The 12,763-nt window shown below is 52.9% G+C and overlaps 1 protein-coding gene across 1 annotated transcript in view; it reads left to right on the top strand.

Annotated features, from left to right (window-relative positions):
* Positions 1–1,575: 1,575 nt before the first annotated feature.
* Positions 1,576–12,763, top strand: part of Ralgds (ral guanine nucleotide dissociation stimulator) — a 38,450-nt gene continuing 27,262 nt past the window's right edge. Inside the window, exon 1 of the mRNA XM_055600474.1 lies at positions 1,576–1,778. Within this exon, the coding sequence (XP_055456449.1) occupies positions 1,749–1,778 (30 nt within the window). The 5' untranslated portion in view covers positions 1,576–1,748. The remainder of the gene's footprint in view (positions 1,779–12,763) is intronic.

The raw sequence follows: 12,763 nt of genomic DNA, 5'->3' as shown, positions 1-12,763 counted from the left end.
AACAACATACACAGTCAAGTAGATGCCAGAATGTGCCCCCCCCACCCCCTGCACCAAGTGCTCATGGGAGACTAGGCAGACCCTGAGGGGCACAGTGGCTACCCCAGGAAAACAAAGGGCAGGGCTGGGTGACCCACGTGGCCTTAACTTTCTGAGGTTCAAGGACTAGGGATATGGAAACACAGAGCTTGGTTTTCCTAGCACCCAGGTGGCTGCTGTGAGCAGCAGGAAGCTTCTACCTCTTCCTGGCCTGCTCTTGCCTTCCTTGTTTCCCATCACCCCTCTCTCCACACATGCTGCTGTCTCTTGATTGCTTTTTTCCACTTTCAGGTATGTGTGTTATGCGTATATGTGCACGTACATGTTATGCATGCATATGCTTTATTTGTTTTGCTTTTGGTAGTTTTTTATTTATTTGTCTGCTTGCTTTTATGTTTTGAGACAGGATCTCTACATAGCCCTAGCTATCCTAGAACTTACTATGTAGACCCCAGAACTCACAGAGATCCTCTTCTCAGCGCTGGGAGTAAAGGTGTTTGCCAGCATGCCCGGCTTGGATGCATGTTTGTTTGCGTATGGGCACATGCATGTAGGAGGTGCTGTGCTCACTGAGGCAGGGTCTCAGTCTGGCTGGTCTTGCTAGCCAGCTTGCTTTGGAGCTCCCATCTCTCACTTGTGAGGCAGATTTATAGACAGACAGCTGTGCCCATCCAGCATTTGCCTGGGTCCTGGAGATCCAGATTCAGTCCTGGCCTTTAACCTCTGAGCATCTCCTCAGCTTCTGATTTATTCAGATGTCTGAACTTGGTAAAGTTGGAGAGATCCATTCATTAATTTGTACCTCTCATAGGCCAGGCCACACCAGAGAAGACAGGGAGAGCAGTGCAGAAAGCTGTCAGGGAGTGAGAGAGCATAGAAAGACATTCTAGGAAATGTCCTGAAGGCAGATAGAGGACAGTAGGTGTGATGGTGATGAAAATGGTGACAAGTCTGGTTTGTTGTGTCAGTGTCCTGTGGTTGCTCTAACAAGATGCCATACGCTAGATGACCCCATGCCACAGAAACTTGATCTCATGGTTCTAGAGGCCAGGAACTTAAGATCAAGATGTGTCTGATTTGTTTCCGTCACTGTATCATCTTTTTGGGTTAGGAAGAGCCCTGACCCTAACCCGTCCCAGTCTAGCCTGATGTTGACTGTATCTACAGGACCCAGGGTCTTTTGGAAGGACACAGCTGAGCCTGTGATGAGGGTATAGGGAAGACCAGGTTCCCTCAGGTATTAGGGGGTGTTTGAGGATGTGACAGGAATTGCACCCCTCAGGAAGGCTTGAGGCATAAGGCTTGGTGGTTACCAATGGTAGTGCCAGCAGGAGGCGCTGTGACTCCTGGTGTGGGAGTCCAGCTCTGTACTGCAGTGTGCTGAGTTTTCCCCCCACCAGGTCACCTGGTTGCCAGGAGACAAAAGCAAACTGTAAACAGGGCAGGAGTCATCATTGGTGACACATACTGAAGGAAATCAGAATCAGACCAGGCAGACAGCAGGGTGTTGCGGGAAGCTGTTGAGGAGGACACCTGTGCTCACCCCCACCACACACACACACACCTTGGGACCTGGACTTTCCTTCTGGTTCTTCATCAGCAAGTTGCCCTGGTCTGCTGCAGTTTCCAGACAGCTCTCCTGTTACCACCGGCCACAGGACCCAGGTCTGGAAGTAGCCTTAGGGAAAGGTGGGCTGCCTGTGCGGTACATGACTGGAAAGAACCTTGTCCCAAAAGAGGTATGGCTGCGCAGCTTGCCCTGCTCCCCTTAGCGGTTATGGTGGTCTTCTGAGATACCCTTTGGTATGCAGGGTGGTTGGGGCGATGTGGAATGGGCTCCGGTTGACATCAGTGAGGTGGGGCAGAGTTTCTGTAGTGGAGGCCAGTTCTCACAGTTACCCTCCTTTGTGTGAGTGCTGCTGGGTACAGTCTTAGCCTTGAGCTCATGGTACGTGGCCCACTGAGCTGTGTACATGTGGCCTCAGATGGAGGGCACGTCAGCCTGTTAGCAAACACACCATAAAAAGGAACACAGGGCAGGAATGTGGGGCCAGCGCCTGGTCTAAGTGGAGAAGGTGTGACTGAGGTCTCAGGACAGGGCTCAGCTTCAGCTCTGCCACCCAGAGTACGGTGGCCCAGCAGGAACTGTGCTCTGCAGGGGAGCGGTACAGGTTCTGACAGCTGCCTACACTGCTGGACCTTGATGCACTACAGCCCAGAGCTCTGTGAGGCAGCTGCTCTGGCAGCTTCTGGGTGGGAAATGCTAGTTGGCTGGGCGTGGGGACAACCCCTAGCTGGGAAATGGCAAACCCCAGGTGACACTCCTTTACAGACAAGCCAGGGAGGGGCCAGGCGCCAGGGCTAACCTGAGAATGCCTTCCAATTACACGGGGCTTCCAGTGATCAGAGCCCTGGCAGGGTGGGAAGGCCTGAGGTGGTGGTTAGCAGGACTAGAGATGTAAACAAGCCTAAACAGTTCCTCCCTCCCCCTAACTCTAATGAGGGCCTCAACTCTGCTTTCTGTGTTTTGTTGGGTCTCGAACCTCAACAGAAGTCTCTCTTGGAGGGTCGAGGTGGTCCACTCCTGTAATCCCAGCAGGAGAATTGAGTTCAAGGTCACCCTGTGGTACAGTATGAGATCTGAGTTTTAAGAAAGAAAGAAAGAAAGAAAGAAAGAAAGAAAGAAAGAAAGAAAGAAAGAAAGAAAGAAAGAAAGAAAGAAAGGGAGAGAGAGAGAGTTTTTCTTAGAGGTATGAATTGGTGGCTTCCTTGTAGGCAGGGTGGGTTTGGGGAACCTCCAGAGCCCCTTACAGGTAGCTAAGACAGCCTGAGGTGGTAGAGACGGAAAGGATTGTGGCATCCCCTTAAAATGACAAGCCCCAGAAGAAGAGAGAGTTTCCATGGCAACCTAGTACAGTTGCTTGGCAACTGCAGTCCCCAAAAATACCTGCAGGAAGGCTCCCGGCTAGGGGCTTTCCCATGGCCTGTGTGTGGCCCTTAGTTCTGAGTTTGCTAGGGTACTTCTCGTGGTTGATTCACCCACACCTTCATATAGGACCTAGCAGCCCTCACACCCTGTATCCTTCCTGAGAGAAAGCCTAGTCTACGCCCTCTACCCATCACCCCAAGCTGCAGCTGCCTAACATCGAGCCAGTCCCCTAGCAACAAAGGCCATTTCCTGGAGACCTGAGTGAGTGACAGTTGGACAGTGATAGAATGTCAAAAAATTCAGAATCAGGAGTGCAGTCAGTTGTGGCCTGGGCCAGCCATACAGGAGGGGCAGGCATAATGTTTTAACACCCCCCACACATACAGACCCTGTAGCCCTGGACTCCCTGGACCTGGGGCAAGGTGGCGTACCAGGTGTGGCAAGGACCAAGCCCCTGGAAGATAAGATTATGGTTTCAAACCAACTTTGAGACTAGCTAAGTGACTCCAGCATATTCCTTCTTACCCATTTCTCCATCTGTGGCTCATCTGCCCCTTTCCCTGTGTGCTCACTATTCTATACATAAACACTACACTGTAAGTTATGTCACTTTCTGGGGACTTATGTGGGAAGTGAGAAGGCAGGCCCAGGGCCTCCGCTTGCCTGAGTCCATCACAAATTCCAGGGCTTCAGGTGAGGCAACTGGTTTCGGGTATACTGGCTATGGAGCTGGGCGCTAGGCTTGAATCCCAGCTTGAGGCCTAGTACTAAATGTCCTGAAATGATTGCTAAGCTATTCTGTGTTTTTTGTTTGTTTGTATGTTTTTAAGAAAGATATCACCTTGTAGACCAGGCTGTCCTTGAACTCACAGAGATCTGCCTGCTTCTACCTTCTAAGTGCTGGCGCTAAAGGTGTGTGCCACCATCCTTCAGAACCTGTCTGTGTCTGCTCTCCTTCTCCCTTTCTGATAGGAAACTCCTACCCCTGGCTTCCCTGCAAGGAGATATGTGGCTATATATTCCCTTAGGTTCGGTGTTCGTTTGTGGAGCCCAACCGTGTGCTTGAAGAAGGCTGCCTTCTTCAAGGCAGGACACAGTCGAGGGAGAAGAGGCTGGTGTAGCTGGGCAAGAGGACTCTGACCACCTAGAGTGGCCTTGCAGCACAGAGGAGAGGGCAGGAAGGGGCTGGATGGGTAGGGTGGAATTTTAAAGTGGAACAGACATGAGGATGTGACCTCCAGACATTCTGTCTGGGTGTGGCAGCGGGGAATGAATGTTGGTGACTCCTTGCCCTAGGAGGGGGCCAAAACTCACTCATTCTTTTGGGCTCTGACCTGAGCTATGCTTGCTTGTCATGTGAGGGACAGAGGCATGATGTGGGCAATCCCATGAAAGGTGTTTCGCCAACAGTGACCAAGATTGTCCCTGTTATCCGAGCATGGAGGGAATGGAAACTGGAACAGTCAACCCCAAGCCACCACTGCTTGGGCACCCTACCCTCTGCATAGCTTTGTCTCCTGTCCTTGTAGCCCTGCCCTCTGGGTTGGGTACATAATTAAAGGAGTGGAAGTTTCTTAGTCTTCCAGGGCTAGGTGAGAGGAATGTTTCCTCTCCCTGCTATTCTCCGTTATCTGGGTTGGAGCCATTTTTACTGAGCACTGCCTGAGATGGGGTGGATAGGCCTCCTCCTCAGGGATTCCATCCTGACCCTAGGTGACATGTCCCAAGAACCCGGGGTGGATAAGACATCTTATCCAGTAAGTTCAAACTGGGAGGGTGAGAAAAGAAAGGGTTGTGAGGCCTTAGGGCTGCTCTCACCTGAACTGAATCCATTCTGAAGGAATCCACCCCTGCCTGGCTGAGGCCAAGCCCTGATTGTCTGCGCCTTCATCTGTCCCAAGGAGGGGCAGGTGCTAACAGGTCTGGCTTGTCTGGAAGTCAGAAGGGAGGATGAAGTTAGGCTGATGGGAATCCTGGCCTGGACCTGGGCAGGCTCCTTAACCCCAAGTCTCCATGACCTCCCTCTCAGATGTGGAAACATGAAGTACGTATGAGGGTGCTCAGACACCTGATGCCACACAAGCAGGCCTTCCAGAGATAGAGGAGTGTCTGAAGGCAGACAGCTATAGGATTCTACAGAAGTGACTGCCCTTGGAGCAGGCAACAGGCAGGGACACTTGCAGGCTCTGAATTGAATCCACTAATATTCCCAGACATACCCTGAGAAGTTGATTATATTGTCTGAGCCATTTGAGGTGGACTTGCTGTCATCCGCTGCCTCCCCAAGGCCAATTTCAGGCCTCTGAACATCCATACTCAAGATTGGACTTTAAGAGCAAGGTGGTTTATCTGGCTTGGAGCAGTCCTGAGAGGCCGGAGTGGCAGCTGATGGCTGGAACGGGTATGTGGACAGGTAGTGTCCAGTAGGAAGGGGTTAAGACTCAGCCTCAAAATCTCTGGAATTCTAAGAGTGGTGGTTCCTTCCCAGCAGCCAGGGCTGGGGAATCCCTTCACAGAGCACTTGCTTCCTCCTCTGCTCCCAGCAGCCCTGCCAGGAACAGGTGCTGAGCACAGTAGCCCGACGTCATTGTCTGGTAGTTGTGTGGGGAGGATGCTGTGCCTCCCGCCTCCGGGCCTTCGAGATGGAGCGTCTGTGCGGTGTGCTGCCTTGCGGGGAATATGGATCCAGGTGTGCTCCATGTACGTGTGAGTGGCTCAGGAACATCTCCCTGCTTTTGGACACCTTTGCCCTCATTTGAGCAAATAAAGGCCCTTGTCACTGAGGTCTGATGGTGTATGTGTCCCCAGACAAGACAGACCTACAGGTGGCTGAGCCAGTACAAGTGTGAAGGGACATGTGGCTGTGGCTGTGTGTGGGGCACAGTGCTGAAAATAAGTGATCACATCCTGGCTGTGGAGTGGGAGGGTGAGCCTTGCCCTCAGCTGCCCTAGTGCCCCTCCTCTGATCTGCTCATATGTTGATAATCATTTGCAACTCACCAACATTTCAGTGGCTGGAGAGTGTTCTGTGTAGTGCCTAGCATGAATAGTCATTCTATTACCAGATGGGGGCATGGAGACCAGGGCAGCCCCTGGCAGGCCCCAGCAAGAGAAGGTACCTGGCACTTTACCCTTCCCTTGTTAGGTTCCCAGATATGAGCATCTGAGAGTCTTGCCTTCTGGAAAGACACCTATGAAGGAACAAAGTCTAAGGGTTGGTAGAGAGCCAGCAGGTAACTAGGGGGCGGGGTTAGGACAAAACAGTGTCACCAGCCCCAGGGCTAGGGGAACTTCCTCGCTGGAAAAGTTCTGTGGGAAAGAGAGCAGCAGGCATTAGCCTTGCCATCTCTGGACAGCCAGCTGGAGTCTTGAGCCCTCTTTAGGCTGGGGCAACTCCGGAGGTCCTTCTGAAAGGGCAGTCCTTCTTCCCAGGCCTGGGCTGCAGGCTGGTGGCAGCGCTGGGCACGCAGTGTCCCTGGCACAGCAAGCAGTCCCCTTCACCACAAGGGCCCATTTGTCCCAACTTCTGTGGTTCCCGAACCCTGGATGACCGCGGCCTGCTGGGCACAAGGGCCTGGCTGTGGGTTCCCGTCACCCGTAGCCTCTCCAGGCCCTGGCTGCCCCTTGGTGTGGGTTTCTCCACTCAGGCCAACCTGCATCAGAACAAAGAACAACCTCTGCTTAATCAATGGCAGAGACCCACTCCCTAAAACTGCTACTGGCCAGCCAGGAAGGAGGGAAGATCCTTGTGCTGAACCAGGGCTGACTTGGCATCCCAAGGCAGGCTGATTTCTGGGAAGCACACCGCTCTTGTTCTAAGGAAAGGGGTGCCTGCTTCCCTGAAAGCCTGGCTGCCGTCTCCCCTACCTTACTCCCTCTGCTGGCCTGCTCCACCCTTAGTGTTTTGCTTCACTCTCCTCTGGGGCAAAAAGACACCTTCAGGGGAGCAGGTGGTCAGACAGTGTACCGTCCCTCCTCCATGAAGCTTTCCTGATCTTGAGGAATTCTGGACAGAGCCCAGTCATTTGGAAGCCAGGGGAACCACCAGGACCATCAGACCCGCTGTTCACGCAGGTACTCACAAGTCTGTCATGCCTGGTGTGCCAGGAGCAGAGCCCCTGTCCTCCAGGGGCTGGTACCCAGCCCTCCCTTCCAGTTTTGGAAGGAGGGAAGGCTGTAGGTTGACACAGTGGTATCGGTGTGTGTCCTGCTAATGTAGGTGTGCATCCCCTTACCTGTGCATACTCATGAGACATTTCCACCTTCAGGCACACTCTGGCCATGGGCATAGATGAGAAATGGGGCATTAGTAGCTGCTGTGCCCATGAAGCTCAGGGCTCCCTATCTTGTTGAGATTTTCCATGGCCTCCTCTGTGCCCACCCTGTTCTGTACCCCCCTACCACATTCTCACTTTTTTTTTTTTAAGATTTATTTATTTATTTTATATATGTGAAGACTGTTTTCATGCACAGTAGAAGTAGAAATCAGATTCCATTACAAATGGTTGAAAGCCACTATGTGGTTGCTGGGAATTGAACTCAGGACCTCTGGAAGAGCAGCCAGTGCTCTTAACCGCTAAGCCATCTTCTCCAGCTTGCATTCTCACTTTCAATCATGTGTTCTACAATGCCGTAGGCTTACAGGGGCAGAGGTGGATTTTTGAGGGAAACTGTGAAACTGTTTTGTTTTGACATGGGGTCTCGTGTAACCCTGGCTGGCCTCCAACTCCATATGTAGCCTCAGATGCTCTTGAATTCCCAGTTCTCCTGTCCCCAACTTCCAAGTGCGAGGATGATAGTGTGTGCCAGCATGTCCAGTTTATGCATTCCTGTGGATCAAATCCAGGACCTCATGCATGCTAGGCAGCACCCTACCAACTGAGCAGCATCCCCCAGCGCTAACTGTGGAGTTGTTTTGTTTGCTGGCATATCTTATCACCAAATCTTGAACAGTGCCAGGTACCCAGCAGGTGCCAGGCAACTTCATCAGGCTGATGTGAATGCAAACCCACTGTTGTCTTAGGTGGTCAGATCCTGCTACCTTCCTAGTTAAGTTGAGAAACTGACAAGGTTTAGAAACAGTGGCATTTGTCACCAAAGCCATGTTGGTTACATTTTGCCAAGGTGCCATGACTCTGAATTAGCAAAAATGCCTGGTTCTTCCCAGGGAAGACCAGCCCTAGGCAGCTTTGGGGCACCATTCTTCTGAACAAGTGGCCCACGTGAGGCCCTGTCCTCCGTGTTTCCACTGAATACTTCTTTTGAATGTATAGCCTGTCTCAGGCAGAGATTAGCTTTCTGTGGGCCAGGATCAACAAGGAAAAGAGACCTACACAACCATCAGGTGGCTCAGAGTTTTGTCCGGATCCCAGCTCGCAGCTGCCACTTGGATCTTTCCAGTTGGACGGAGGCCGCTTGCAGGACATCCTGGGGGCAGGCCCAGGCTGCAGGAGGTGAGCTAGCCCCAGCTGCCATGGAGAGGAGCTTCAAGCTCTTGGCAGTGCTTGATCCTGCTGGGCCCAAAGCCAGTGGGAGTGGCCGAGGCGAAGCACTGATTCTCGGATCCTCCCCTTCTTGGCAGCCCTCATGACTCAGTGGTCTGGTGGAAGGCCTGGCAGCGGGCAGCCAGAGCAGGGGAGCCCTGCAGTTAGCCAATCTCTTAAGAGGTACTGTTGTGCTTGAGGCCGGCAACAGCTGCCAATGTGAGCCCAGTCCCCCTAGGTTTTTCCCAGTTTCCACATGCTAGGGCAGATGTGGCCTGTGCTTGCTGTGCTCCAGGCCTCCCCAGTCCAGAGAAGGAGAAGGCAACACCTCGTGGCTCTGTGAAGCTTCCTATAAGTCACTTGGAGTCTCTGGCCCCTCAAAAAACCAGAAGTCCCTGAGATGCTCACCCTGTCCACAGAACACTCTGCAAGGACAAAGGCACCCTTCCCTTTGTGAGAAAGGCAGGGACTGTGGGAGGAGTGGCTGGGAGCGCCAGCTACAGCCAGCAGCACTGGGTGACTATCTCTGCTGCGTGGCTATGAGGGAGCCTTTCTGCCTGGCACCTGATGGTGACTCAGTGATGCCCACACTGGGTGCTTTTTGTAAGTGAGAGCACCCTGAAATCACTGAACTGAATTGGTGCATGAGTGGAAAAGATTTTTTTTTTCAGACCTAACAGTTATGGCTCTAGGCACGAAGCAGGTTTGGGATAGTGGTTAGGGGAAATGGCAGCTAGTATCCTAACTGAGGCTTCATCCACTAGACAGACCACCCCTCTCAGTGACATGAACCTCACAGCCCTACGCCTGTCAGTGCCACCAGACATAAATATTTTCAGATCTTGAACTTGGTTCCGAGTGGAGGAAAGCAGGCAACCCTGGGTACTGAGTGGGTCTGAGCATCCCCTTAACCTTGGTATTGATGTGCTATGTGACCTTAGGCAGATTGTTTGCCCTTTCTGGGCTTCCCTGTTCCAGCTTTACAATGAAGAATGTGACTTCATTGATGAATGTGGCTTCAGCAGTCTGGCTCAGGCTGGGTAGGAAATGTTTTGTGTTCATTAAGAAGTACTAAAGGCGGGCCTGACTGGGGACCAGGGCTTCTGGTTCTACTCCCACCTCCAAGCCCTCTGTGGGTAAATGTTGCCTTTGGGCTGCAGAGTGCAGATGTTGGCTGTAGCACAGCCTTTTGAGGGGTACTCCCCTAAGCTAATTCGTACACTCTCCCTAGACCCAGCAAAACCAATGCAGCATGAACCACAGGAGCACCGGTTGAGTAGCTTGAGGAGGGGCCAGTTCCTGGTGTGTATCGTGTGTGGGTCTAGAGGGGCTGTCTCCTCCCTCCCCCATAGGACCCCAAGTATCAGGTTAGCAGGCAGCAGGAAAGAAGAGGTGCAGGGCCATGGCCCCAGTCAGCCTCCCGGACAGGATGTGATCTCCAGTAAACAGCTTCTGGAAGTCACCACTCTGGCTGAGTCACAGCTCCTAGCGACAGCCACTGGCTGTTTATAAACAATGGGTTCTTACCCTTCAGAGCCTGCCCCCACCTTTGAAGGGTGGGAAGACACTCCCCCAGTGATAGTGCCTCTAAGAAAAACACGAGTACCACAAGTTACAGTCAAGGGACACCACACAGGCTTATGTGAGTGGCAGGTACCCTTATCCCGGGGCCACTGGTGCACAGAACACAGCAGATGGCACAGGTGTCCTGAGGGAGTGGGCAGGAGCCTCACACGCCGGTGTACAGGCGAGGGTGGTACACTCTCCCTGTGGCAGGGGCTAAGGGGTCACTGCTGTCTTCATACCCAGCCTCCAGAGCCTACTCCTGTGGTCAGCCATCCTTGCTCCAGGCAGTGACAGTGACAGTGAAGTGTCACGTGGCCCAGGAACAAAGGGCCTGCTCTCCCAGGCCAGCCTGTGGCAGGGTGGGGCAGGGAGCATGTGGATGGGAGGAGGGGCAGGAGCCTATCGACTCCTCCCTCCCTCTGGTCCCTCCCCCTGGAACCCCAGCTTTAGGAATGACAGCTGGTCTTTCTGGTCCTGTTCTTTGACCTGGCTGTGACTCAGACCCCCCAGCCCTCTCTGCCAGTTCAGTGTTACTGCCCCAGGCAGCCCAGCCTGGGGAGAATAGGGATAGCCCCAGGATCAAGCCCTGCAGCCCAAGCTAGAAGCTATGGCATGATGGGGAAATGAGGGTACTGGGCTTGGGGGATGCTAGGAAGGATGGAGGTGTTGGGCAATAAGAAGTGTGCATCAGAGGCAGGCATTGTGTCTTGCACAGGCCTGGTAGTCAGGAAGTCCATATAAATGCTTGTCCATCAAAGGCACTAACACAATACCATTGCTCTCCTGCTCCCTTCCCACTTCCTGCCAGGCCTCTGTGAACCCTGAACAGGTTCACATCTTAGCATACCCCTTCCTCACTGGTAAAGCCGTATCAGCCAGTGCTGATGGTTAGGTGGACAGTGTAGAAGAGAGAGGCCAACAGGGAAGAAGCATGGAGGGGGGGGGTGCCCAGTGCATTGAGGAGAGAGCCCTGCTGGGAACTTCAGGAAAAAAGGAAAAAGGACCACAGGCTGGGTGAGCCAGCTTGCCCTCCCCTCAGCTGTTTCTTTCCAGGGACCAGATTGTCCTGGGGACACCCTCCTTTTTAACGTCTTTTACATAAGTGGATATTTTAGAGTTAGTGCTGGGGGCCCAGTTACCAGGCCACACTGAGTGCTAGGCAGACCCCAGATGCTCATTTGGAGCTTTCTCTGCTGTATGGAGCCCAGCACTTCAGTTGTCCAGGCACTGTGCACTCTATTCTCTTGTGTCCAACAGTACTGTGTCCCCAGGAGAATTGGTGCATTTTATGCTTAGTGCTCCAAGCTGGCCCTGCCAAGCTCTTGTGACACCTACCAGGGCCATTAGTGTGTGAGGCAAAGCAGATGACACACATGTATTCTGGGAGAGTGGAGAGCTGCTCTGAGCCTAACACATAGTAGGTTTGCGGTACCTGTGAGTCGGGCCTATTTTACATATGAGAGAATGAGGCCCAAAGCCTTGGGGAGAGGGTCTTTAAGCCTTGGTTCCTATCTCTGCTTGGTGCTGCCTTCTGTAGGATCTGCAGCACAGCCCATACCACACTGTCTCTGGACTTCAGTTTTCTCATCTGGGATGGGAGAAGGCGAAGTGTATACAGAGACTTTCAAACTTGGATCTAACCTCTCACCCCATCCCCAGCCTAAGTCACTGGCTCCAGGTCCCAGAATGCTGAGCTGGCTGATTTATAGCCTATAGGCACTGCTGTTTCTCAAAGGTTAGGGCTGAGTGTCAGAATTCAACAGAAGCCAGAGATGACACCTGACCTCCAGGGGACAGTTGACAAGGGGCAAGAAGTATGCCTGCTGCACAGTGCCCGAGGCAGCTGGAATTGAAATTGTGTCACAGTGTGGCCTAAGAAGCTTGCTCTGAGTGGTGGGCAGCTGAGAACATGGGGAAGGGCTGGCGGAGGCCTCATGAAGAACGTGGCCAGCCAGATGAGGACTTGGGAGCCTCTTCTGGATGGGACAGAAAGCTTGAACCAAGGCTTGATAACCTCTCCCCAAGGCTTTGAGCAACCCATCAATCAGTCACCTTGCACACCAGGGCCATTGGAAGAGGGTGTGACTTGCTCAGAGAGTGAGCTGGGGTGCTGGTGCTGGCGTGACTCAGTCTGGATGTTGGGTCTTGGTCACCCCCACTGGGGGTGGACAGGCCTCAGATGGAGCTGTAGATTCACTGGCCACCACCCTTACTTCCTGGCTCTTCAGTGCAGGTTGCCCAGCCCAGTGTCCTCCATTTTCAGCCTTGGGCTGGATGCCTGCCCAGCCAGGGTCCCAGGTGGGTAAAGTTGCAGTCTGGCCTCTGCCTAGCCTTCATCCTGGGATTGGTAGGCCTTGCATCAGCTCTGGATGCAAATGGAAGCAGCCTGTGGGCACAGCTATAGGAGCCATGAGACCTCATGCAAGTTCCTTCTTCCCCTGACCCTGGTTCTTCTGTGTGCCAAATGGGGATGTTGAGCCTGTTTAGTGGCTTCCAGTGTTTGTTTTACAGTAAAATCAGGGAGATGGTGGTGAGTTGTTGTTACAGCCTGAGACACCAACTTCGCTGCTGCCCTTCTCCTTGCCAGACAATCACCCTACATGGTTTTCTATGCTCTCTTTTCTGAAATGTTGGCAATGGCGGTGCTCAGTTTTTACCACCCTGCTTGGTGACATGAGCAGCTAATAGTACTGGCTTAAAATGAAGTATTGTGCCTGGCATGATGGCACAAGGCACCATCTCAAAA

The sequence above is a fragment of the Psammomys obesus genome, unplaced genomic scaffold, assembly GCF_907164565.1.
Source record: "Psammomys obesus unplaced genomic scaffold, mPsaObe1.curated_primary_1811, whole genome shotgun sequence".
NCBI classification, from domain to species: Eukaryota; Metazoa; Chordata; class Mammalia; order Rodentia; family Muridae; genus Psammomys; species Psammomys obesus.
The sequence above is the reverse complement of the archived record's forward strand: the minus strand, read 5'-3'. Positions and strand labels throughout refer to the sequence as shown.